This window comes from the organism of the source record quoted next, unplaced genomic scaffold (genome assembly GCF_019419815.1).
Source record: "Pyrus x bretschneideri cultivar Hongxiangsu unplaced genomic scaffold, Pyrus_bretschneideri_v1 Contig5, whole genome shotgun sequence".
Taxonomy (NCBI): Eukaryota; Viridiplantae; Streptophyta; class Magnoliopsida; order Rosales; family Rosaceae; genus Pyrus; species Pyrus x bretschneideri.
In genome coordinates, this window is record NW_025999787.1 from 7,859,532 (window position 1) to 7,885,927 (window position 26,396).

The 26,396-nt window shown below is 38.7% G+C and overlaps 3 protein-coding genes and 2 long non-coding RNA genes across 10 annotated transcripts; all 5 read left to right on the top strand.

The window, feature by feature from the left end:
- Positions 1-535: 535 nt before the first annotated feature.
- On the top strand, positions 536-5,668 carry LOC103963243 (neutral ceramidase 1). Of its 3 annotated transcripts, none has more exons than XM_009376035.2 (10): positions 536-692; positions 852-1,239; positions 1,480-1,688; positions 1,775-2,119; positions 2,770-3,034; positions 3,146-3,416; positions 3,514-3,639; positions 4,043-4,106; positions 4,459-4,616; positions 4,905-5,668. In XM_009376035.2, exons 2-10 carry the CDS (start codon positions 896-898, stop codon positions 5,454-5,456), a joined length of 2,334 nt encoding a protein of 777 aa, XP_009374310.2. In that variant the 5' UTR covers positions 536-692; positions 852-895; the 3' UTR covers positions 5,457-5,668. The 3 variants fall into 3 exon arrangements, with proteins under 3 accessions (XP_009374310.2, XP_018506926.2, XP_048425029.1); XM_018651410.2 differs by having other exon boundaries at positions 554-692; positions 855-1,239; XM_048569072.1 differs by lacking the exon at positions 536-692 and having other exon boundaries at positions 737-1,239.
- Positions 5,669-6,090: 422 nt separating this feature from the next.
- On the top strand, positions 6,091-7,039 carry LOC103963242. 2 transcript variants are annotated; one of them, XR_007252648.1, is made up of 4 exons: positions 6,091-6,321; positions 6,440-6,504; positions 6,659-6,736; positions 6,867-7,039. It is a non-coding gene; the product is annotated as an uncharacterized LOC103963242 (long non-coding RNA). The 2 variants fall into 2 exon arrangements; XR_007252647.1 differs by having other exon boundaries at positions 6,091-6,504.
- Positions 7,040-7,047: 8 nt separating this feature from the next.
- On the top strand, positions 7,048-12,369 carry LOC125470338. Its single transcript, XR_007252649.1, has 2 exons — positions 7,048-11,800; positions 11,924-12,369. It is a non-coding gene; the product is annotated as an uncharacterized LOC125470338 (long non-coding RNA).
- Positions 12,370-15,301: 2,932 nt separating this feature from the next.
- LOC103963241 (cytosolic enolase 3) lies at positions 15,302-20,698 on the top strand. 3 transcript variants are annotated; one of them, XM_009376033.3, is made up of 14 exons: positions 15,302-15,538; positions 15,714-15,868; positions 16,135-16,309; positions 16,561-16,632; positions 16,729-16,845; positions 17,250-17,330; positions 18,054-18,130; positions 18,364-18,467; positions 18,675-18,770; positions 18,872-18,957; positions 19,445-19,531; positions 19,701-19,898; positions 20,316-20,400; positions 20,533-20,698. In XM_009376033.3, exons 1-13 carry the CDS (start codon positions 15,434-15,436, stop codon positions 20,385-20,387), a joined length of 1,425 nt encoding a protein of 474 aa, XP_009374308.2. In that variant the 5' UTR covers positions 15,302-15,433; the 3' UTR covers positions 20,388-20,400; positions 20,533-20,698. The 3 variants fall into 3 exon arrangements, with proteins under 3 accessions (XP_009374308.2, XP_009374306.2, XP_009374305.2); XM_009376031.3 differs by having other exon boundaries at positions 20,542-20,698; XM_009376030.3 differs by having other exon boundaries at positions 20,316-20,698.
- A 3,148-nt stretch (positions 20,699-23,846) lies between these two features.
- LOC103963239 (probable sugar phosphate/phosphate translocator At3g11320) lies at positions 23,847-26,383 on the top strand. Its single transcript, XM_009376028.3, has 4 exons — positions 23,847-24,570; positions 25,142-25,245; positions 25,344-25,572; positions 25,967-26,383. Exons 1-4 carry the CDS (start codon positions 24,139-24,141, stop codon positions 26,111-26,113), a joined length of 912 nt encoding a protein of 303 aa, XP_009374303.2. The 5' UTR covers positions 23,847-24,138; the 3' UTR covers positions 26,114-26,383.
- The last annotated feature ends 13 nt before the right edge of the window (positions 26,384-26,396 follow it).

A 26,396-nucleotide genomic window follows, 5' to 3' on the forward strand; every position in this document is an offset into this window, starting at 1 on the left:
AAAATAAAAGCTTATGAATCAAATTGGCAATAGAGTACAAATTCAAGTCGAAAATCGATGAAATACTCATCAAAATACACATTTTCTCTCCTATGCAGCGGGTCGTCTGTGCATGAATGGTCCATGGCCAGGTCCTCAATATAATGATGCCATAAGGACACTCCAATAACAACAATCTATCATACCATAACGACATCATAATAATATTCTAACAATTCAACGATATTGTAACGACACTGCCATACGCGTGACCTGTTGTTACAATGTCATTATGACGTCAAATTGTAGTTTTAATGTTGTTATAACGTCATTACATTTAACCTAGATCATGCACAACCCATGCGCACAAAATTCGTCCTCGTGAGAGAAAATCTGCATTAAAATATACCTACATGGTTAAAGTTGAAAGACTTGAATCAGAAAATCAACAGCCCTCATGCCCCGGAGAAGACCCGAGATCCAAGCCCATCAAAATCGATCCAGTCAAATACTTCACACGATCCACAACAATCCAATGATCCGTTGCACGGAGATTCCATGCACCCAAAAGGAACGCTCCCGCAACGTCAAATAAAAAATATTATAAAAAGTTGCTGAAAACTCCAAGCTAAAAATCTATATTTAAGCATCCGTGTCTTCCCTTCCCCGCTACCAGCACCTTCCTTCGCTTTGACTCCATTACAAAACTGCAGGTTTGCTCCCAAGCGCTCTCTCTCTCTCTCTCCCTCTCTCTCTCTCATCACTGAGAGCTCCATCAGTAAAAAATAGAACTGGGTTTGTTTTCAATTCTCTAATTTCGTTGAATTTTCGTCGCTAAAAGTTGATTTTTTTGTGTCTTTCTTCAACGGAAGGAGATGATCGAGCTGTAATCGGTTCTTTTGAGGAGAGAGCAGCAATGGAGATTTTGGGTATCGCCAATTCCAAGGTTACGGGAAAGTACAGAGGTTTGTGGGCTAAATTCGTAATTTTGATCCTTCTGTGTAGTAGCGGAGGAGCAGTCTCCGGTTCAGAGTATTTGATCGGTCTCGGGAGCTACGACATCACGGGGCCGGCCGCCGATGTCAACATGATGGGGTACGCGAACACGGAGCAGGTCGCTGCCGGAGTCCACTTCCGGTTGCGGGCTCGGACGTTCATTGTGGCGGAGCCGCAAGGGAACCGGGTGGCGTTTGTGAATCTCGATGCTTGCATGGCATCGCAACTTGTGAAATTGAAGGTGGTCGAGAGGTTGAAAGCAAGGTAAGCCATTTATATGACTAATTTTGGAGCTGAGCTGCAGCTGTTCAGAGTGTATTAAATTTTATAGTTAGAATTAATTTGATGGGTAATTTTATAATTCATGTTATTTGATATGTTGCTAATCTCTCATAAAATCTTTTGCAATTTGTTAATTGGTATCAAGTGTATGCAGTTTGTTTCGAGGGCGATTCATCTTTTTCGGGTATGTGATGGAAATGATACTGGGTTTTTGTTTGGCAGGTATGGGGATTTATACACCGAAAAGAATGTAGCTATTAGTGGAATTCACACCCACGCTGGCCCGGGTGGTTATCTTCAATATGTGGTGTATATTGTGACATCTCTTGGATTCGTGCGTCAGTCGTTTGATGTTCTTGTTGATGGAATTGAAAAAAGTATTACTCAAGCTCATGAAAATCTCGCGCCGGGATCAATTTTTGTTAATAAGGGTAAGTTGGAGAGTCCTGGTCATTTTTTCTGGTTCTTTTTTAAATCCTAGTGACTGAATTCTAATGTACGTTTTGGTTCCTTACAGGGGAAATTTTGGACGCTGGTGCAAATCGCAGTCCCAGTGCTTATCTCAGTAACCCTGAAGCAGAGCGCAGTAAATACAAGTATGATGTCGATAAAGATATGACTCTTCTAAAGTTTGTTGATGATCAATGGGGTCCAGTGGGCAGCTTTAATTGGTTTGCGACTCATGGAACTTCCATGAGCCGTAGTAACTCATTGATTAGTGGGGATAACAAGGGTGCTGCTGCACGATTTATGGAAGACTGGTTTGAAGAGAATGGTGCTAAAAGTGCATACTCTCATGAATTTGCTGCCGATGGAATCCCTCGAAGAGTCTCAAACTTATTTTTTGACCGTCATGACAATCGTGAGTTATTCCTCAGTTGCATTTAATTACCTCATATTAACATAAAATTGGTTTTTGGTTATTCTGAAATAGCCGAATTGAACTATACATGCCAACACCCTCTTTAATGTGTCATGATATTTGTTTGGGATGTTAATATTGATTTTCACGTGCGTGATTTTTAAGCTAACTGTTTTACATGCTGATGTTTGGTTGATGCTTCCTATACATATATGATGCACATGGTACTGAAAACTAAGCATGGTTGACTTGTCCAGTTGCCTGTGGATGTTTCCCTTTATAATTGAGGAGAACCAATGAACTGAAATTGTGTTATAAGAAGATTTTTCAAAACAAACCAAGTATGCAAGAGGAGTTGCTCTCAAAATCATAGATATCATTTGACGTGTTAATAGGATCCCTTCCCTTTCAACTTTCTACCTTAAATATTTTTTATCTGTGCTTGTTATAAACATATTTCACATAGTTTGAAGGAGACTTTGACGCATTTATATGTCATATGTTTGGTTTCACTGTACATTCAGAACTATGGTGAAACTTGCTACCAAAGGTGTAGAAGTAAGATTGTGTTGAGTCATCATATTACTTTGGTCATGAGAACAATAAGAAAGGGAGTAGAAATTGCTTATTTGTTTTTCTTTCTGATTCAGACCATGAGTTACTAGAGCTTGCTGCGTCCTTTCAGTCTCGTCCTGGTAAGCCAGCAACCAGGACCTTGAGTGTTGCAAGACGTGTCAGGGGTGCACTAAGGCAGGCGGACAAGCCTCAATTTGTTTCTGCATTTTGTCAATCGAACTGTGGTGATGTAAGCCCCAATGTTCTAGGCGCTTTCTGTACAGACACTGGGTTACCTTGTGAATTTAATCACAGTACCTGTGGTGGGAAGAATGAGTTGTGCTATGGCCGTGGACCAGGGTATTTCTTCCTCTGCGCACATATATCTTTAGTTACCGACATGCATACATATGGTTATGGTTTATGACGCCTGTGCGAATGCTAAATTGCATCTTGTACATGACATTACAGCTACCCAGATGAATTTGAAAGTACACGTATAATTGGTGAGAGGCAACTCAAAAAAGCTGTGGATCTTTTCAACAAGGCATCTGAGAAGTTGAAGGGGAAAGTTGACTATCGTCATACTTATGTAGACTTCTCCCAACTTGAAGTAACGCTTCCCAAAAAGGGAGGAGGTTCAGAGGTGGTAAAAACATGTCCTGCTGCAATGGGGTTTGGATTTGCTGCTGGAACCACTGATGGACCTGGGGCTTTTGATTTCACGCAAGGCGATGATAAGGTAACATGTAAATGCAATATTTCATATTTAGTGCATGTTCTATTCTCCCATTATAATTTCAAAGTAACTAATTTCCATGGTTATTATGTTATATCAGGGAAATCCATTCTGGAGGTTGGTGCGCAATGTACTTAAAAAGCCAGGCAAGGAACAAGTGGAATGTCAGAGTCCAAAGCCAATCTTGCTTGATACTGGTGAAATGAAGGAACCATATGACTGGGCGGTAGGTTGCAATTTCTGTGGACATACTTCTTTGGACAAAGATGTTGCATTATATGAAAACTCCGTAATGGTTGGATCGTATAGTATCTCATTAAAACCTCTTAGAACGCTCCGTAGCTGTGTAGTTCACCTGTTATATTAGATAGTTGAGGTCCGTATCTTATGCAAGATCATATCTGATTCATGTTATATTTAAGATAGGAAATAGCAGTTCCTGTTTTATCTGTTTGGATTATCTGCATAGCCAAGATAAATCCAAATTATCTTTAATGTATAGGCGCATTTGAGTTGTATTCTGTATGAGTTACAAAACTATGCTTGGTAGATATCTTCTGGATGATATTTGCCATGAGAGATTAATGATTTAACGCATTCAAATAACTCTTTCTCCCTGGTTTATGCAGCCTTCAATACTTCCAATTCAGATCATCCGAGTAGGACAGCTTGTCATTCTCAGTGTACCTGGAGGTAGTATCTTGTCCATCTTTTTATAAAACAAACACTAGGAATTAGTATTTAACGTTTTCAACTGAGGTTCATGCCTAAATACCTTCATTTTTTAATGTGTTGTCTGAGTTTTCTGCTTTAATAATTAAAACCAACCTATGAATACCCTATATTTCAGAAAATAGTAGAGGGGCTAAACAATGCTGTTGCAGTAATTTTCTAAGCACCACATTATGCATTCACTGTCCTCGTTCATTTATTCTTTCCTTGTTCATAAGTTAAAGTTGCTTCTGGACAAACTAAAGTTCCTCTCTTTCCTTCAACTGGTCAACTTTTTATATGGCTCCTAAAGTTTCTGATGGTTTTGTTTTAGAATTTACAACAATGGCCGGTAGGCGCCTCCGTGATGCTGTGAAGTCAGTACTGACTAGTGGTAATGGCGAAAATGTTCACGTTGTTATAGCTGGATTGACTAATACATATTCACAGTATATCACTACCTTTGAAGAGTATCAGGTGCAGAGATACGAGGTCAGTTCCTATTTTCTTGAAATGATGAATTGCTAATACATTCTAAAAAGAGTAACTGAGAAAATATCACGGATAGATTAAATAAAATGAGCAATGAACTCATACTCTAAACGTTTTTCTAGTAACCAGAATTCCGAAAACAATTTGATTTCACCTTTTTCTCGTTAACTTTGTTTTTTTATAACTTCTATTGTAGCGTTATGAATCAAAATTCATAAATTGCTGTATTTGTGTTGGGAATGTCGTACTGTAATATATGTTCACTATTTAACCTGTTGTGCTTCCCAGGGTGCCTCCACTCTGTATGGGCCACACACGCTCAGTGCCTACATTCAGGAGTTCAAGAAGCTTGCTACCGCTCTCACCAGTGGCAAATCCATTGCAGAAGGTCCACAACCCCCAGATCTCCTTGATAAACAAATAAGCTTACTTACACCAGTTGTGATGGATGCAACCCCTCGTGGTGTTAGTTTTGGGGACTGCAGCTCCGATGTTCCTCAAAACTCCACCTTCAAGAGAGGCCATGACATGGTGACAGTTACCTTCTGGTCTGCTTGTCCTCGGAATGACCTTATGACTGAAGGTACATTCGCCCTTGTGGAAATTCTCCATGGAGAAGATACTTGGGTTCCAGCTTATGACGACGATGATTTCTGCCTGCGGTTTAAGTGGTCAAGACCCGCCAAACTTAGTACCAGAAGTCAGGCAACCATAGAATGGAGAATTCCCCAGTCTGCGACTCCCGGTGTATACAGAATTAGACATTTTGGTGCCTCAAAGAGTTTAGTGGGATCCATTCGCCATTTTACAGGTTCATCTAGTGCCTTTGTGGTAGCATAAGATGACGTATATTATCTGTAACTTCATACGCGAATACTTGGTATTATTTTATGCTGATTATACGACCGAGTAGTTACCATGGACTCTTTATCTCTTGCGTGTACAGAGAGCATCTTGTATTCCTTCCTTTGTAGTTTGTACTATGTTGCTGTGTAATGACGACGTTGTTTGTGCAACATAAATTTTATACTACTTTCTTGCTGTTTGCTAAATCTGGAAATTTGGTATGCAAATGTGAAATGCCGTTTGAGAATCCAACAATTTTAATTCTCTTTGTGGGAACGTGTGGGATGCGGGATTCTCGCTGGATCTTCTTTGTAGGAATTTTAGGGATGCTTATATCATGGCAGTAAATTTTACAACGTACGAGTAATATTTGTGTTTAATTTTAAATAAAAAAATTTAAAATGATTTCTGATCGCACGATTACGATAAACGGTTAAGATGTGAAGATGCTTGAATCCAAATCCGGAACGTGTGGCCTTTCTATTCCTGTCTTCGGCGCAAAACAGAAATAAAACCAAAACGGCAAAGAAAGATGGATAAACGGCATGCTATTTGGATTTGAAGTCGAACAAGGCTATATAAACGCATTTAGCAGCTCATTTCTCCAAATTTTCAAATTCTAGCCGTTTGAGAGCTCTTCCTCTCTCTAGAGTCCTCACCTCCCTCATTTCTCTCCCATTTCTTCCAAGCAAACCCTAAAACCGCAGCTCCTCTCTCCACATTTTCTCAAACCCTAACCTCCGTCTCTGCAAACCAAACCTTAATCTTCCATCATCAACCCCATAAGACCTCGCAGCCATGGATTTGCTGCAACACCAGAAGGGTAGCAGCACCGATCTTGGTGCCGATGCACTCAGAGGTAAACTTCTCGCCCTCCCTTGTCGATTTATGCACTCAGGTTCACCGATTGAAATATACCATACAAGAAAAATCTTAAAATCCTAATGCTAATGTTGTTTCTTTTGCATGGACCTGAGATCCGTAAAAAAAAAAAAAAGCGACGATGGAACACTGGAAATCGCAGATCCATCATTTTTGAAAGGTACAAAACGTGAATCCCTGCACTGAGTAAAGTTTGATCTGTGTCTCTGTCTTGAATGTGCAATCTGTAGAGCCCTAAGAACCCCAAACTTGAATTCTTGAATAAATTGAATCTGTGAAGTTTGCATCTCATGTGCCATGTTTGTGTTTGCAAGCCCATGGTATATTCGGATCCAGCAGGCATCAAGGGCAAACGGGCCTGAGTTGTGAGGCTCAGCTCCACTGCATGGAAGGTATATAAATTTTCACTGTCCTTCACTGTAAATAACTCATCTGTAAATGTATGAATCTTGCTGGTGATTTTTTTTTTTTTTTTTTTTTAATTTTTTTAACTCTGAGGTTAATTTATGTGCTTGTTTCCAGTAAGAGAAAAATGGAAATGAACTCTTGGACCAAACTGGATTAAGCAATGTGGACCCTTCTGCACTCGGACCCGAACTTTAGAAAATGTATTAGGAATTTCGAAATGGTATGTAATTAATTCATGGGGTGGGAGTGAGTGGATCTGAGTGCAGAAGCTTCATCAGAATCGCCATGGTATGATCTCTGAAAACCCCGCTTGTTAACTGATGTCTGCTTTGACTGCTTAGAAACATGCTTAGGGTTATATCTGTTAGATGTGCATGATTAGGGATGGCCAGAAACTTAGTCATGCAATGATAGGTTAGGACCTCATATCTGCTCGTCTGCTTTGGATTTTCGCCTTTAATTTCTGCCATATGATAGTACTAGAACTGTTGTGGTTGATGTCAATGTAGAATTGCTGCTGGATGCAGGATCCAGCCTATATTATCCATCCGGGGCAATCTCGTTTGCCTTGCATGTTTTGAAATCAACCTGCATATTCACCAATTTTTGCATCAGAAGCATGTTTCACAAACCCTTTTCCAATCAAGATTTATTTTCTGCAAGCAAAATATGTAGGTTAAAAATTGTAACACAAAGATTTTGAGATCTACAAGTAAAACATGCAAGAGAAATTTAAAAAATAATAATAATAAAAAACAAAATGTTTTTGGATTTTTCAAATATTCACTTTTTTCGTTAAGAGTCACGGTCGAGGTGACAGGATCCAACCAAACAGACCCGAGGTCGGCGCAAACGGAAAGAGTTTGACATGGTCCTAGTTGAGGTGATTGAATACAATTAGACAGACCCAGTTCAACTAAATGAGGTCGGTATAACAATTGAACGGGATCGGTCCAACAATCGAACGGGGTTGACGCAAATGGAAAGAGTTTGACGTGGTCCTAATCAAGGTGATCGAATACAGCCAAACAAACACGGTCTAATTGAACAAGGTTGGTCTAACAATCGAATGGGGTTGGTCCAACGAATGATAGTCAAGGCGATTGGATGCAGCCAGACAGACTTGATCAAAATGAACGGGGTTATAACAACCGAACAGGACTGGTTTAACAACCACATAGGGTCGGTCCAACAATCGAACGTGGTTGGTTGTGGTTGGTTTAACAATTGAATGGGGTTCGTTTAACAACGTAACAAGGTCAGTCCAACAACCGAATAGGTTCGTTCCAACAATCGAACAGAGTCCAACCTACATAAACGGAAAGAGGTTAACCTGGTCCCAGTCGAGGCGATCGGACATAGCGAAGCAGACTTGATCTAACAATTGAACGAGGTGATCCAACAATCGAACAGGGTTAGTCCACAATCGAATGAAGTTGGTCTACATTGAACAAGGCTAGTCCAACAATTGAATGGAGTTGGCTTAACAACCGAACAGGGTTGGCTTAACAACTGAACAGGGCTTTAATTGCAAAAAGGCTACCCTTGCCCCAGCCAAGGCGATCTAATATAGCCAAACAAATCTAGTCTAACAATTGAAAGGGGGTCGGTTCAATAACCGAACAAGGTAGATCCAATAATTGAAGGAGGTTGGTCCAACAATCGAATTGGACCAAATGATTGAACGGGGCCTGTGCAAACCGAAAGAGGCTAACTTGGTCCCAGTTGAGGCGGTCGAATACAACCAAGCAGACTCGGGGTCGGCATAAGTAGAAAGAGTTAGATGTGGTCCCAGTTGAGGTGATTTGATACAGCTAGACAAATCTAGTTCAACTGAACGAGGTCGGTATAACAACTGAACGAGGTTGGTCCAACAATCGAACGGGGCTAGTCTAACAACTAAATGGGGATTGATCAAACGAAAACAGTTTAACGCGATCCTAGTCGAGGCGATCGGATATAGCCAGACAGACTAGGTCAAATTGAATGGGGTCGGTTTAACAACTGAACAGGGTTGGTTTAACAACCAAACTCAGTCGGTCAAACAATTGAATGTGGTTGGTCTAACAATCTAACGGGGTCGATTCATCAATTGAACAAGGTCGGTCCAACAACTGAACGAATCTGGTCCAACAATTGAACAGGGTCGGTTTAACAACCCAATGAGGTCGATCCAACAATCGAATGAGGTTCCAACAACCAAATAGAGCTGGTTCAACAATCGAATAGAATTAAACCTGCGCAAACAAAAAGAGCCTAACCTAGTCCCAATTGAGGCGATCGGACACAGTAAAGCAAACTTGATCTAACAATTGAACGGGGTCGGTCCAATAACCGAACAAGGTCGGTCCAATAATCGAACAGGGTCGGTCCACAATTGAACAAGGTTGATCCACAATTGAACAGGGCTGGTTTAACAATCGAAATGAGTTGGCTTGCTAAACGAACGAGGTTGGCCCAATAACTAAACGGGTCATGCACAAACATAAAGAGGTTGCTACGCTTGTCCTAACCAAGGTGATCGGATACAGCCAAACAAACCTAGTCCAACAATCGAACAAGGGTTGGTTCAACAATCGAACAAGGTCAGTCCATAATCAAATAGGGTTGGTCTAATAATCGAACGAGGTTGGTCTAACAACTGAACGGGGCCGGTCCAACAACCCAACGGGGTTAACTTAACAACCAAATGGGGTTGGCCCAACAACTGAACGGGGTCTGCGCAAACGCAAAGAGGCTACCCTTGTCCCAGCCAAAGCGATTAGATATAGCCAAATAGACCCGATCTAACAATCGAATGGGGGTCGATCCAACAACTAAACAAGGTCGGTCCAATAATCGAACGGGGTTAGTCCAACAACTGAACAGAGCCAGTTCAACAATCGTACCGGTTTGGCCCAACAATTAAATGAGGCCTGCACAAACCGAAATAGGCTAACTTGGTCCTAGCTGAGGCAATCGGATACAACCAAACAAACCCAGGGTCGGCGCAAATGAAAAAAGCTTGACGTGGTCCTAGTTGAAGCGATTGGATATAGCTAGACAGACCTAGTTCAACTGAACGAGGCCGATATAATAACTAAATGGGGTCGATCCAACAATCAAACGGGGTAGACGCAAACTGAAAGAGTTTGACGTGGTCCCAGTTAAGGCGATCGGATACTGCCAAACAAGCCCCGTCTAATTAAACGAGGTCGGTTTAACAATCGAACGAAGTTGGTCTAACAATTGAATGAGGGTTCATGCAAACGGAAAGAGTTTAACGCAATCTCAGCCAAGGTGATCGGACATAACCAGACATACTTAGTCAAACTGAACGGGGTCAGTCTGACAACCGAACAAGGCTAGTCTAACAATCAAACAGGGTTGGTCCAACAATCAAACGTGGTTGGTCCAATAGTCGAACATGACCGATCCGACAATCAAATGGAGTCGATCCAACAACTGAACAAGGTTGGTGAGACAATCGAACAGGGTTGGTCTAACAACCCAACAAGGTTGGTTTAATAACCCAACGAGGTCAGTCCAACAACCGAACAAGGTCGTTCTAACAACCTAATGAGGCTGGTCCAACAACCAAATAGAGTTCAACCTGCGTAAACGAAAAGAGGCTAACCTGGTCCCAATTAAGGCAATTGGACACAGCGAAGCAGACCCGATCTAACAATTGAACGGGGTCGATCCAACAACCGAATCTAACAACCAAACAGGGTTGGCTCAACAACTAAACGGAGCATGCGCAAACACAAAAAGGCTACCCTTGTCCCAGGCGAGGTGATCAGATACAACTAAACATTCCTGGTCTAACATTCGAACGGGGTAGGTCCACAATTGAACGTGGCTGGTTCAACAATTAAACAAGGTTGGACTAATCAGACTTGGTCTAACCCAACTAGCTCTAGCCAGCCTAATCGTGGTTCGACCCAGCCCAACAGGGTTCGGCCAAACCCAATCGGGTTTCAACCAAACCCAATGGTCTTCGGCCCAAACCCAACAACATCCGGCCCCAACGAAACCGAGTCCGGTCCAATGGAATTGGCTTTAGGGTTTTAGGGTTTCTTTCCACAATTTTTTTGAGTACAACCTACTTAAAAAAAATTGTTCAACGAGACGTTTGTTTGTAGAGTTTCCTTCCAAATAATGAGGAAGTTTGGAAGATATATTTTAGTTCTACTCGTTATGTGTGGAAAATCATATTGATTGATGTAGCAATATAAACTTTATTAAGAAAACCTCCTACATAACAATTGTTGAATTAGTCCAGTTTTCGTAACTTTCCAAAACAAAAATAAGTGTGGTTGGTTGTGAATCCTAGAACGTCGTTGTGCTTGATTTTTTCAAAATGGAGTTTTCCTATTTTATCAACTTTAATAAAATTTATTAATTTCGTATGTCTACTCTATTTTTAATTTGATTTAATCATGATATGTGTATACCATAAACTAGGGGTGGGTTCAAAAAACCGAAAACCGAAAAAAAAACCGAAAACCAAACCGAACCGAGGCCGAAAAAAACCGAACCGAAACTACCAAACCGAACCGAATTTGGTTGGTTCGGTTTCGGTTTTTGAGGTTTGGAAACCGAACCGAATTGAACCGAACCGAAAAAAAAAATCATATATAAATACTAAAAAATACATGTTGCCGTCTGGGTTTGAACCCTTTCCCTACAGGTTGGGTTGGTTGTTGCAAGCCAACTTGACTGTAGGCTTTGTGTTGTTATAATTGTACCAGTAATTTATTTATAGGTTTCTTATGTTTAATAAAATTTCTTAACTTTACAAACCCTAGCTGTCTCACTCCCATTTCATTTCAGATCTCAAACACCTCTCTGTTCCGTCTGCTGCTTCCTCTTTGCCTTTGCTTCCTCTCTTTCTCTCTCTCTCTCCCTCCCTCTCTCTCTCCTTCCTCTCTTCCTCCAAATCACTCCCTGTCCTCCTCGCGGATTCCTTCTTCCAAACCATGATTTTCCCTCGCCCTTTTCTAGATCCGACAAAAAGAGGAATTGAAAGAGCTTGCGACGATCATGGCTATATCGCTGCAACAAAGGTTGTGGTTTTATTTATTTGTCAGTTCATAAGTTTTTAATTGTATGGTTACCCATTTGAAATTTATGTAATTTAAGGTGAAAAAGTTTGTATTTTTCTCTAAATATGTTTTGGAATTTTCTAGATCTATTGTGGACTTGACTATGAATTTGAATGTGGGCACTGGGCACGCGTAAGTCCGATTATGGTATTTAGAAGAACCCAATTGCTTTTTTTTTTTTCAATTTGCATCGATCAGTTAATTTGTTGAGTTATTTCATGATTTTGTAAATTTTAAAGTTTTTGAATTTTGAATCCTGGCGATGTACATTTCCTTGAAGAATATATGTTTATGTATTTGCTTAACTTTTGAAAATTTGAATTCGTTCTGCTTGATCACAAGTAGTTGAATTACTTGAATATATTCAGGATTTTGAGGCTCTCAATTCTCTGATATATGAGAACTGAGAGGTTGATAGGTAGGTTCCTTCCATTTACATCATTTAAAAATAAAAATAAAAAACCGAAAAAAACCGAAACCGAACCGGAAAAAACCGAAACCGAAAAAAACCGAACCGAAAAAAAAATGAACCGAACCGAACCGAAATTTCGGTTTGGTTTCGGTTTTGGCAAAAAACCGAACCGTTTTGAACCGAACCCATCCCTACCATAAACTATTAAATATCTATTCCATAAATTATTAAAATACATTTAACATGTGATAATGGGTTAATTTTAGTTTACTGCCATCAAGTTTCTTAATTTTCAATATTTGGTACATCAAGGATTTTTTATCCCGAAGTGGCACTTGAAGTCAAAATTTTGAGACATGTATTCGTTAAGATTGTTGTTAAGTCAGCCATTAACTGGTGACATAGCACTCACGTGAACGATGACTGGGCGCTACGTATTAATATGGGCCCATTTGGATATTAAAAATTAAAAAAAAAATTGAAATTGAAAATTAAAAAAAAAAACTTATCTGTTAAAAGTTAAAATTTATAAAATTAAAAAAAATTAAAAATTAAGAAAAACTAAAACCCTAAGATTGTTTTGCATATTCCATGATCTGCTTTCCGAACCCCCAACCTTTAATTCCTCCCTATGGTCTCTCTCGCTCATTCCCTCCTCCACCCTCGTCCCAAAACTCTCCCAACCCCTAATTCCCTCTTCGACCCCTACCCAAAACCCACCCTCTCACTTCTCTCCAACACCAAATCAAATTCTTGTAACTCTCGCCCAGAATCTCCTCGGCGATGGCGGTGTGCAAAGATAACAAAGGGTTAATGGCGATCAACGAACACTTCGAGCGGGAGAATTGGGTCTGGTAACCAACAAACCTATATGACTCAATTTCAAATACCAAACATCAAAACCAACAAACTTTAAACCTTCAAGAGCTAGTAAACTTAGTCATGACTTTGGTCCCTTCCAAAACGGCGTGCTTGGCGAGCTTACCGGGAAGCATGAGCCTCACCACAGATTGGATTTCCTGGCAAGTGATCGTTGGCTTCTTGTTGTACCTCGCAAGCCTCAACGAATCTTGGGGGAGCTTGTTGAAGATGTCGTTGATGAAGCTATTCATGATTCTCATGGCCTTACTGGAGATCTTGATGTGGGACGTGTTTCAATTTCTTCTTAGATTGAGCGTTGCGATACTGGGCCAACGGTGGTGTCTTTGGCGATTTGGATATACAAATTTTAGGTGTGGTGGGTGAAAATAAATGGTTTGATTTCTGAGTGGGTTCTCGGTGTGGTGTGTTGGTGAAAATGGCGGTTTAGGGGAGTTTGGGAGTGGATTGTCGAGATGAGAAATGGGTGTGGTTGGGATATAGTTGGTCGGAGAAGATAGAGGGGTCAAGGTCGGTACTTCGGAGAAGATGGATGTGTGTGAGACATGGAAGAGGGAAGGGAGGAGATCGAATTCTTGCTCTGGGACGACAGTTTGGACCCAGATTTTTAAATTCTTTTAATTTTTAATTTTTTTTAATATCCACGTGGGCCCATATTGACATGTGTCGTCCAGTCATTATCTACATGGGTGCCACATCACCAGTTAATGGCTTACTTAACAGCACCACTCTAGGATGAACAAAACTTGATGGACCAAATGTTGAACCAAGAAACTTAAAAGTAATAAATTGAGATTCCCAAAATTAATTATTCATCACAATTTAGTAAAATATAAACCTATAAATAAAGGACGGTATTCATTACAGTTTAGTAAAAAGATAATAAAAAAATGATGATGTGGACAATTAGAGAATGGACTTAACCAAATAAAATGAACTAAAACTTAATAACGACTCGCAAAATTAGATCTATATCAAATTTAGTCTTTATTTTTCTTTTACTATGGTTGTTTTACACCTCCACTAATGAGGCAAGGAAAGGATTGCAATAGCAGAGGATTCTCGCAACGGATGTGCTTCTTCGTCAAAAAAGGGCTTCGCGCTTTCTGTTACAAATAGTCATTTGCGACGACCTTAAGAATTGTTTTTTTCTTTCTTGCTGCGGTTGGTGGAAATATTTTCTGGTGGTTTGGTATGTTTATGTCCTAAACAAAAGGAGGGAATAGTGTGGCTTGTACCAAACCAGTTTGCTCAATCACCGCAATTTTGTTTTGGGTAATGCTTGACTTCACTGAACCAACACTACTATTTGTCAGCTCCCAACTATTTGTCAGCTCCCACCACTCGTCCCTCGTCTGCTCGTCGAGTGCGTCTGTGGCCCTTGTTCGTCTCTAGTAATAGATTGAGTTTCTTCACCCTTCTCCCGCTTTTTGATTATGACAAGCCACTCAAGTCCCTCTGTCGAGATGAACTAACGAGCGTGAGGAAGATTGGATTAATTATTATTAACTGTAAAGCTTTCAAGGAGGAGCCAAAAGTTTATCTACACATTCATTTTTGTCCTTCACACACCTCTTTTAATTTTTGGTCATCCAATCAAATGAATTGAAAATCAATGGTAAAAAAATTAGCAAGGATGTGTGAGATGTAAAAATGAGTATGTGAACATCATTAACCCTTATTTTTTTACCCACGAATTGAATAAATGATGTCAAAAGTATAAGAATAAATTCATGCAAATAAAAAGTAAATGATAAATTAAAAGCATATAATAAATCACAACATTTTTCTTCTCATACAATTCTTATTATATTTTTTTCATGTAATCAAATAAATTAAATAAAAATAATAGACAAGATTAAACCAAATCAAACTAAACTGCATAAAGGAAGTAAAAAAAGGGGCCATAACTAAAATCATTACCACAATAATTATTAAAATTTAGCATCAAATCAGACCCAATTAAAATTGTTGTAATAAAGCATGAGAGAACCAGAAGCCACTTGAAATTAACACACGGAAACGCTGCGTTTTGCTACACTCTCCGCGGCTGACATCCAAGAGCCGGGGACCTGAAGGCTTGGAGAAGCCTCCGCCTTCGGACCTAAACCCTAAACCGGAACACAACGCACTCAAAATTTTAAAAAGAATATTCGGCACCAGTCACGAGCATCTCTCAGTCGTTGTTCTCACTGTGCGTGAAGCTCTGAATCAATTAGAGATCGCTCCGCCTCTCTCCGCCGAGCTTGAATCTGAAAACCGCCGGTGTTTTGGTCAGCGACCGAAATCAATAAGAAGAAGAAATGTCGGTGCAAGATTACTTGGATAACCACATGCTCTCTCGGAAAATCGAAGACGCCGTCAATGCCGCCGTTAGGGCTAAGGCCTCCGATCCCGTCCTCTTCATCGTAAATCTCTGCTTTCTCTCCCTCTCTCTCGTCTGTGATTCTGTTTGGTTACTCGGAAAATGAAAGTGCAGGAAAGTTTGTGGAAAGAGAAGGAAATTGTAGTTTCTTGATTAGTTTTGTCTGAGCTGTGAAATGATTTTGTTGTATGTCTTTGTTTTTGAATTGAATTACGCAGTCGAATCATATGAAGAAAGCGGTTCCTTCAGTGATAACAAAGGTCAAAGCTCGGCAGATCCTCGATAGCAGAGGAATTCCAACCGTCGAAGTCGACCTCCACACTAACAAAGGAACGTTTCGTGCTTCAGCTCCTAGCTCTGATGTTTCCGGAATGTAAGCTCTCTCTCTCTCTCTGTTGTTTGGCTGCCGAGAATTGTATTTGTATAGACCTTTCGTTTCATATTGAATTGCATATTTCTTCTTTGCGTGTGGAAATGCTTTGTATGATTCAGAAATTGATTTGTTATTGCATTTGTCAAGAGCATTGCTATTAAGTAACTGTGTATTATGCCTCTTGTATACAATTCTATTTCAGCTCGATCATGTTCAAAATTATAAATTCTGAGATTAATTATCAAGGAGGTGTTTGGTGAAACCAGGTATGAGGCTGTTGAACTGCGAGATGGGGACAAGGGATTATATCTTGGAAATAGTGTGACTAAAGCTGTTAAGAATGTCAATGAGAAAATATCTGAAGCATTGGTAGGCATGGATCCTACGCTTCAGTCGCAGATTGATCAGGCAATGATAGACCTCGATAAAACAGAAAAGAAGGTAATATTTTTCGTTTTTCAATGCAGCTTGATGTAAATGATCTGTTTGAGAATTTGTTACTACTATATATTGGTGCTTTCATGCTATGACTCTCCTTGTCCGGCTATAAAAAATTATAAATAATAGACATCGGTCATAATTTTATATTGTCTGCGTAAATTTAACTGCGAAGGATAACTCTATTAAGCATTTGTAATATTACTTTTTATTTATGATTCTGGATTAATGATTATTCTCAAATATACTTTCAGAGTGAACTTGGAGTAAATGCCATATTGGCCGTGTCAATCGCTGCTTGCAAAGCTGGAGCTGCTCAAAAGGAGGCATGACTGTTTCTCTGTTACTGCTTACTAAGTATTGGTATTGCTAAAATTTGTATACTTTTTTCTCGAAAATGTCTGAGTCAAGATTAATATCAGGTTCCACTGTACAAATATATTGCCGACCTTTCTGGAAAAGGCCACCTGACCCTGCCTGTCCCTGCTTTTACTGTTATTAGTGGAGGAAAGCATGCTGGGAATAATCTGGCCATTCAGGTATGCTCTGGTAAGCTTGAGTCTATAGATATGTACTTACCAAATCTTTTATTTTCGTTTTAATGTATGTAGGGAGAGGGGTTTCAATATTTAGACCATTTATTAATGTGGGTACGTATTGACATCATGAAAGTACGGCATTTTACCTTAAAATGAAGTTAAAATTTTAAATATTTGAAATTGGCTTGTGGGAAACTACAGTGGAGCTCACTGGTCAAACACTTCTACATGAATTTGAGTGTGTCAGTAACGACTGCTTAATGCTCTCCTTGGTTCTTCCTATAACATTGTTTATATGCCTGCTGAAGTTGCTTTATAGATTTCAATACAATTTTTTTTGGCATGGACGCTTCAAGCTTTTGTGTGGCATGTCCTTCTAATTAAACTTGACTTGAAATTTTTAGGAAATTATGATTCTCCCAATTGGAGCTAGCAAGTTTGAGGAGGCATTGCAAATGGGATCTGAAACCTATCATCACCTGAAGGTACTTTTCATCTCAACTGTTGACTTTGGAGATTACATTCTGTGTATTGCCTTTACTGATGTGAAAAAAATATTTTTCCATTTTACGAGACCTGATGAGTTGCTCATTCGTACACGCAATCACCTTATTTTATGTGGTAAAGAATATAGCCCATTTTGTGTATTAAACTGCAATGGACCTGAATGCAACTTTTTTCACTTTGCATTTTAGTAAGTATTCATTTGACCACGTGTTCTTTTGTCATCAAAGTCTTTGACCACGTTTGATAACCTATCAAGATCACATCTTAGGATAAAAAATTTCTTTACAAAAAATTGTTTCAATTAAAGCTTTATTTAGTGCCAAATTTTTCAACAAATATTCAGCTCGATTAATGACAATGAAAATTAGCTCTGAAAAGGAAAATTCATCTAAATATTAAGTGACTTGTGCCTGTCCAAATCTTAAATATCAGAGTATGGACTGATTTCAGCTTTCTCATGCCATTATGCTAATCCTTGTGGCTCTTCATAGCTGCTCTTAAGTGGCCAATCTATGATTATGCATGTAATTTATTTGGCTTAAATAATAAAGTCAATAGCTCAGCATCACATGTGTGTAAGAAATTGGAAAAGGACTTTTCTATGTACATGTGAACAAGGCGATGCCATTATGTCCCATTTTGTTTTGATAGTTTTGTCTCTCATTTTTATTGATAGCTATTATTGTTCACAAAAAGAGCAGGCTGTTATTACAGAAAAATATGGCGCACATGGATGTAATGTTGGTGAAGATGGTGGTTTTGCTCCCAACATCTCAAGGCAAGTATTTATTGTGTGATGTGTAGTGTTCTTTAAGTTCTTTGCCTCATTAATCCCCCTGAAAGAAGTCTTTGGAAGAGAACAATCATCTTAGATGCTCCTAAAATGCATAAACACATTGTTTTAGGTTTTTCTGAACTGTTTACTATGGTTGTTTTGTGCCTTATGAGAAACCTCTGAACTAATTAGATGATGTGCCAATTATTTTAATTATTTTCTATATCTCTTGGCAGCGTTAGAGAAGTCTTGGATCTTGTAAAAGAGGCGATCAGTAGAACAGGTTATAATGAGCGAATCAAACTAGCAATTGATTTTGCTGCTACTGACTTTTGCATAGGTGATGGATCTTTCTTGAGAATTGGTTGTATCTGTAACATGGCAGTTTGGGAAAATAATTGCATTTTACGTTATTTTGATGGAAATCCAAGGCTAAATTATCAATCATGTAGTAATGATTAAAATTTATCTTCTTTTTAGAAATAGAACATGAATGCATGTATACCTTAATGACAATATTTTCCTTTTGATTTTCCCCATGATACAGGTACAAAGTATGACCTGGATTACAAATCAGTGGATAAGGGACAAAATTTCAAGTCGGCTGATGATATGATCGAGATGTATAAAGAACTTTGTAGTGGTACATGAGTCTCTCCTTTTCTGTTTCTCAATGTATTTGATTTGCAATTTTGCACTGTGACTTACCTTTTCTGCCTTCCTTCCCTGTGTTTGGGATGTCAGAGTACCCAATTGTGTCAATTGAAGATCCGTTTGATAAAGAGGACTGGGAACACACTAAACGCTTTTCTAGTCTTGGAATTTGTCAGGTGTGTTTACTTTTCTTTTGTTGGCGGTGCTTTCATTCTTTGCCGAATTAGCCTTGACCAGAAAAGGGATTGATAGTTTTTGTTTTGTCCCTCCATAGTATACGGAAAACTATGTAGCAAGTAACTAGATAGATATGGGCCTTCAACTGTTTTTGTTTAACATCCTTGTGAATGTTGTCCCTCCATAGTATACGGAAAACTATGTAGCAAGTAACTAGATAGATATGGGCCTTCAACTGTTTTTGTTTAACATCCTTGTGAATGTTTAAGGCCGTAGTACACTGCAAATTCTATTAGATATTATCGTAAATATCTGACCTCGTCTTTCAGTAACTTATAAGAATAATTCGGTTGGTGGTCGCTGAGCAATTTAGAATCCTGCCTGTATAAATTAGTTAGTCTGTTATCGGATGCCTCAAGGTTTTCTCCTTTAGAAGACCTGAGATATGGTGAGATGTCTTAACTTAAAGGCTGTATGGTTTTTCAGGTAGTTGGAGATGACTTGATAACGTCAAGTCTAAAGCGTATTAAGAGAGCTATAGAGGAGTCCACCTGCAATGCTCTACTCGTAAAGGTATTTAGCTATATTTGGATGATATGTGATGTTTTTAATTTAGTTGTTTAGTCTGTTTTTGTTCTACGGTTTTGAGATACTTTGAATACTATATTACTGTTATGCTTTTTTTTTTTTTTGGATGAGAGATAAGATAGAGGCAACTGATAATTTTACAATTCAAAATCAGATAAACCAGATTGGAACAGTGACCGAGGCCATTGAAGTCATGAAGCTGGCGAAGGATGCCCACTGGGGAGTGGTCATGTCTCATAGATGTGGTGAAACTGAAGATTCCTTCATTGCCGACTTAGCTGTTGGTCTCTCAACTGGTCAGATCAAAGCTGGTGCTCCTTGCAGAGGCGAACGGCTGGCCAAGTACAACCAGGTAAACTTTTATACTCAGTTACCATGTCCACCATTCTTGTGTTACCAGCTGCTTAACAAGTTCTTGGTATCGGATATTATGGTGCAATTCTGCATGGAAAGTACTTCTTCTTTGCAGTTCCATATTTGATATTCCATCCCCATGCGGAGTTCCCTTTTTCATAGCTTATGTTATAGAGACAAGTAATTGCAATTGGAATCGTCCAAGGACAAGTGTTGGTGCAACAGAATTATGTCTGCATTACATATAACTCAAACGAATACATGATTTGAAACTGATGGGCGTCCGTAATAAATAAAGGAAGTTTTCTTTTTATGGTCTTCCATGCTTTTATTTTCTCAATTTCTCTTATGCGACCATATGTCCGTGTACAAATGAATACATGATTCGAAACTGATGGGCCAAATTTTCTTGCAGTTACTTCGAATTGAGGAAGAACTTGGGGATGATGCATTTTATGCTGGTGAAGATTGGAGGCAACCATCCTGATCATTTTTCTCAGGTTTCCCCACAGTTCTCTTTTTATATTCTTCATCTAATGTCCGGGGCTCGCCGATCCTTCTGCTTCATTGCTTTTGTTATCAGAGTGTTTTCTTTGTTTTCTTAATATGATGTGTAATTAAGTTTGTTTAAGGTGTTCCAGACATTGGCGGATTGCGTAACGAAATTTTCAGATACACATTGCAGAAAGGAAAAACACTTTTTGAGTAAATTTTCGGAACTTGTAGCTTGCCCTAAGGATTTTGGAAGATAAAAAAGAACTGGCTCCGACGCATGTCTTTGTACTTGCCTCGTCAAAATGCCTTTGTATGCGGTTGATATAAGACTACTATGAGGAGTTACTGATGTATTTGGGAAGGCCCAATAAATCGCTTTCAGACGCGCTTCAATCAAGTCTAGGCAAGTTTTTGCTTACTCCCACTAGGTAGAAGCGTTATCACTCCAGCTTGGCCTCCAAAGCCTGCCTAGGCGTGCCTCGGGGCATGTTTTTTGGAACACTGGAAAAATGTGAGCAGAACCCTAGCTCAAAATTACTCAAATGTCAGCCAGTCAACTTGAGACTTGTAAATGAATGCATTTAATAAAAACGGTTTTTTGTTCAAAAGTGCTTTCACCTTGATCTCATGTGACTAAGGTTAGGGGTGGGCATAAAAACCGCCAAACCGCAAAACCGCATCGAACCGTAAGAAAAAAACCAAAAAAAACCGTGTTGACCGGAAAAGTCAACTTTGAGTGAAAAACCGAACTGAACCGTTCAAATCGGTTCCGGTTCCGGTTTCGAATGACCAAGAACCGGCCGAACCGAACCAACCGAACCGTTTTATTAATAATCAATAAATAAATTATATATACACACTCATGTCATGGTATAATAGATTGAAAAATAGGTTAAAAAATTGTGTACAGGAGCTGCTGCTTCTTGCTTGCTCTCTGAAGTCTGAAAACCTGCAATTTGCTTCATCATTTTTTTGTTTGTTGACTGATTGACCAGTGCATATGTATTTTAGTTGTCTCTTTTTGTTGACTTGGTGCCACTAATAAAGACATTTGCATTAAAAAAGACGTGTTGTATGCAACTTTATGTAATCAATTTTAGAAGATGTATTTGAATGCATAATGATTTGGTGTTCAAATAATTTATTATTAGGAACCGTAAACCGGCAAGAACCGAATCGGAACCTGTGTAGATCGAACCGTAATGTTCTAGTAATAAATTTAAGTGAAACCGCACCGAATCGAACCGTTAATATATTTCGGTTTCGGTTCCAATTTAAGGGTGGAACCGCACCGAACCGCACCGTGCCCACCCCTAACTAAGGTGAAATGAATCAAAATTAAGAATGTCATTGACAAAACAACCCTCGTAGGGTCGGGTGAAATAAAATAACAGAAAATGCACAACATTAATTGATTTGCAATTGCCTGTTATCAAAAATTAATGGGAGTTTTAACGAAAAGCTCACAGTACTGTTCACTTTAACAAAAAATCACATTTTTACACTAAAAAGTCAATCATGGTACTATTTATTTTACCCTTTATTTTATCCTTATCATTAAAACTCAAAGTTTTCAAACATTTTTCATTAGTTTTCCTAAAATCAATTGTACTCCACATTTTTAACATGAAATAAATCTTGCAAGCAGTAGTTTTCACTCACGTGGACGAATAACAACCATTGATTAATCTGCAATTTGCATTATCATGCTAACATTCCTCGTACTATAATTAGGCCTAGCAAACGAGCTGTGTTTATCATGTCATATCTGTTATCTTAATGTGTTTTATACAGGTTACCCAATAATGACCCAATTCGTTAATAAATCGTGTCATTTCGTATCGAGTTAACGGGTCATGCAAAAGTTGTCATGCTAAGTTTAGATCTGGCAAACGATATTTTATCAGGTTATCAACGGAGTGATCCGAGAACAACCCAACTCATTAATGGGTGACATGATAACAATCTGATTCGTTAACAGGTTGATCCGAAACCTGTTATTGTTGTATTGTTTTGAGTTGGGTTACCGGGTCGTGCAAAAAATTGATATGCCTAATGATGTGAATTTAAACTAACCTAATAAATAGATTAATTCAACCCAAATTTACTCGCAAGTGCACGAATTAGTTGTAGTAGAAATATGTAAATATGAGATCGAATCCACCGGAGTTGATTTAACAATTTAATCCTATAACTATTACTTAACAAATTGTAGATTGGGTTTGTATCGAAGAGTAATTAAAATTAACAATGATTAAATAGAAATATGATTGAGAACAAATGTAAGAAAACACTAAGGCTTTGATTCCACCACTAATTGTCATACCTTAGTATCCAATTGTCAACTCATGAATTATCAAATTAATGAAAACAACTTCCGTACATATATTTGTGGTCAAGTACACTTGCTAATAATTTCCCAAAGAGATGTGAATTTTACCATGGTCAGGCTTAAACTCAACTATTTCTACAGTCTTTATATCCATGGTCCGGTATACACAAACATGTAGAAATCCAATTAAGCGTAGTGAGAAACAAATTAACCACTTATCAACTTGGTCACGTCAAACAAATAGCTAATTTTCTAGGAAGCCGCACAAACCAATATTCGTCTACGGTCGGATCAAAATATAAGTTCATGATTCTCATTCACAAAGCATTGATAAAATCCAATTCATGGTCAGAAATAAATTCATATGCAAATAATTTCAATATCAAAATCCTAGGCTATGGTTCAAAATTGTAATTCCACTAGTGAATGAAAACTAATCATCAATCTGAAATTCACAAAATAAACAATCAAATAACTAAAATAATCATAATTAGGGCTTCCTCTAGCCTTAACTTAAGACTTTAGAACCCCATGAACAAATAATTCATAGTAGTTCTAAGAAGGAAATTTTGCATAAAATAAAACTAGAGAAAAAGAACCAAATTGTCGCCGCTCTGTCGCTGCTCTCTCTGTTTCACGCCGGAAGACCAAGAATACCCAATCTTTGCTGCTGCTTTGTCCTTTTATAGGTTGCACACCGTGAGAATTCATAAGAATCTTTGCTAAACTCCCAACTGGAATAGGAAAGCAAAAACATCTTCCAACACGTCAAAACTATTTCCTTTTCCGTCTCACTTTAATCCTCCTATTTTCTTTTGACTAAGACTCCAGACGTGGCATGAAGAAATTGCATCAACTCTCACCGCTTAATAAAATAATAATTGATTAAATGGATGAAGCCGACGTGATTAGGAAGACTAAAACATATAGAACGTGTTAAGGCCATGTTAAATTCCACTTTTATCAATAAGCATCCTAATCCTTAAAAATTACAAAATTAAAGTAATTTATTCAAAATAGTCTGAATGAGGAACTAACAAACATAAATAATAGGGTAACAATTGTAATAAATACATGTCTATCACCAAATTGCAATTATTTCAAAGATAACATCCCACTCATTTACACAAAATTATAATCCAAAACAAAAATTAAAACATTGGAACAACGTAAATTAAGAAACAAAAGAAACCTCCGAATTTAAAGCTCGAAATCTACGTTCCAGATTTCTTTCCATCTCCTTCCCCAGATCCATTACATGATCTCCTCCATCACTCCAACCCACCATCCCCCATTTCCAATCAAATCTTTGTCTCTCCGACATCCTTCAACAATTCAAAAACAACCTCAACAAATCCATGCACTCCACCTTCCCCTTCACAAAATTTAACAAATCCGAAACCCCGAAAACATGTCGATGTTCGTCACGGTCGGATTAATAACGGCATGGTACTCGTCGAACATCGGAGTTTTGTTGTTGAACAAGTTTCTCCTGAGCAATTACGGGTTCAAGTACCCGATTTTCTTGACCCTTTGCCACATGCTCGCGTGCTCCCTCCTCAGCTACGTAGCCATTTCGTGGATGAAGGTCGTTCCCATGCAGAGCATCAAGTCACGCGTCCAGTTCTTCAAGATATCGTCCCTCGGTCTCATCTTCTGCTTGTCTGTCGTTGGCGGGAACATCTCGCTCCGGTACCTCGCCGTGTCGTTTAACCAGGCCATCGGCGCCACCACGCCGTTCTTCACGGCTGTGTTTGCGTATATTATGACTCTCAAGAAGGAGGGCTGGGTCACGTATGTTACTCTTATTCCGGTTGTCACCGGCGTTATCATTGCCAGCGGGGTAAGACCGTAATATCAAGCTCTTTATTTTTTAGGCATTTGTCGATTTTTCCATCGAACTTGTAAAGTGCTGCTAATTTCTCCTCCTAAAACTTTTATATTTGACAATTTCTCCCCTGAACTTAATTTTGGCCATTATCGTCTGACCTTTTATATTCTTTGATAATTAATTTTTAATTTTTGTTTTTGGGATTGGGCATTGGTTTCACTCTTCTAAATATTTGGTTTACCTGATTTGAAATGTAAAACATATTTTACCAAACCTTAATTTGATCTTGGCTATTTTCAACTGTTCGTATCATCGTACACAATTTTTTTCTTACCACAATCATAAAGTACATTTTCGTAGCATTTTTGCAGCACCATAAACTTCTGAAAATGCATGCAAGGTATTCTGGTCGAAAGAACTTTGTACTAGCTAAAATTTTTAAGGGTTTCTCATTGTATGCTCTTTATCAATGTCAAAAACATTAAGAGAAGGATTTGATCAATATAACTTTTCATGTTATTTTCTTTGGAGGAAATATGAGAGAAGTTATTCATATTCTTCTTCTTTTTTTAATTGAATGAAGGGAGAACCAAGTTTTCATCTGTTTGGATTTATAATGTGTATTGGTGCTACAGCAGCAAGGGCACTCAAGTCAGTGCTTCAAGGGATACTCCTCTCTTCTGAAGGGTAACCCTCTCCATAAATATTTAACATCTAATTACCAACTAATTAAACAAAATTATGAGTTAATTAAGTGAGATTGTAATTCCAGTTTAATTTCCCAGGGAAAAGCTTAATTCCATGAACCTGCTCATGTACATGGCTCCTGTAGCTGTGGCAATCCTTCTCCCTGCAGCTCTTTTGATGGAAGAGGACGTAGTTGGAATAACAATTGCACTTGCAAGAGATGACGTGTCAATTGTCTGGTACCTGGTGTTCAACTCTGCTCTTGCATATTTTGTCAATTTGACCAACTTCGTGGTAACCAAACACACCAGTGCCTTAACTCTCCAGGTAATTAAATATTTTTTTGAACATATTGAGATGATGTCGACACAGTCGAACTATCTTATACGGTAATAGTGTTATCTGAGAACATTGCTACAATTATGAGTTCTACCCATGGAAACAATCTCTTTGCAAAACAAGATTGCATACGATAGACGTTCTCTTCCCTGATCCTCACAAGGCACGGAGCCTTGTTGGCTTGGGTTGCCCTATAATCTAGTATATTGTTATGTTCCTTCCAAACCCTTTCTCCATGTGAATTTATCCAAACAAGCCTTAACGTGGGACAAATGCAAACTCATTTGCCAATAAATCAATATGATCATCTAGGTGTAGCGACGCTTAATTTCCTCTATGTTAAAAAAATGTTTGAATACAATTACCATCCTGTCTCTTTCAGGTGTTGGGAAATGCAAAAGGAGCGGTTGCAGTGGTGGTTTCAATTTTGATATTCAGAAATCCGGTATCAGTGACCGGAATGCTCGGTTACGGTCTCACAGTAACAGGAGTCATCCTCTACGGCGAAGCCAAGAAACGAGGGAGGTAGATTAAGTATTTTTATGGGTATATATATATATGTGAGCAGATTTCCTGAGCTGCACTCTCCATTTTTTGTGCAAAGGAGAGGAACAAGGGGCTTTTGTCTGCCCAAATCAGAGAGGACAGCTCAAGCAACAACGTGGTCTGTCATTTGCCTTGTAACCTTGCGCCCCGATGTGCTTAGCTCAAAATTTTTCTGTTCGATTTAGGGAGTTCGAATTTTGTGTATTATTGTTTGATTTCGCTGATAATGAAAGATAACGTGATGATTTCGCTACACATAACCCAGA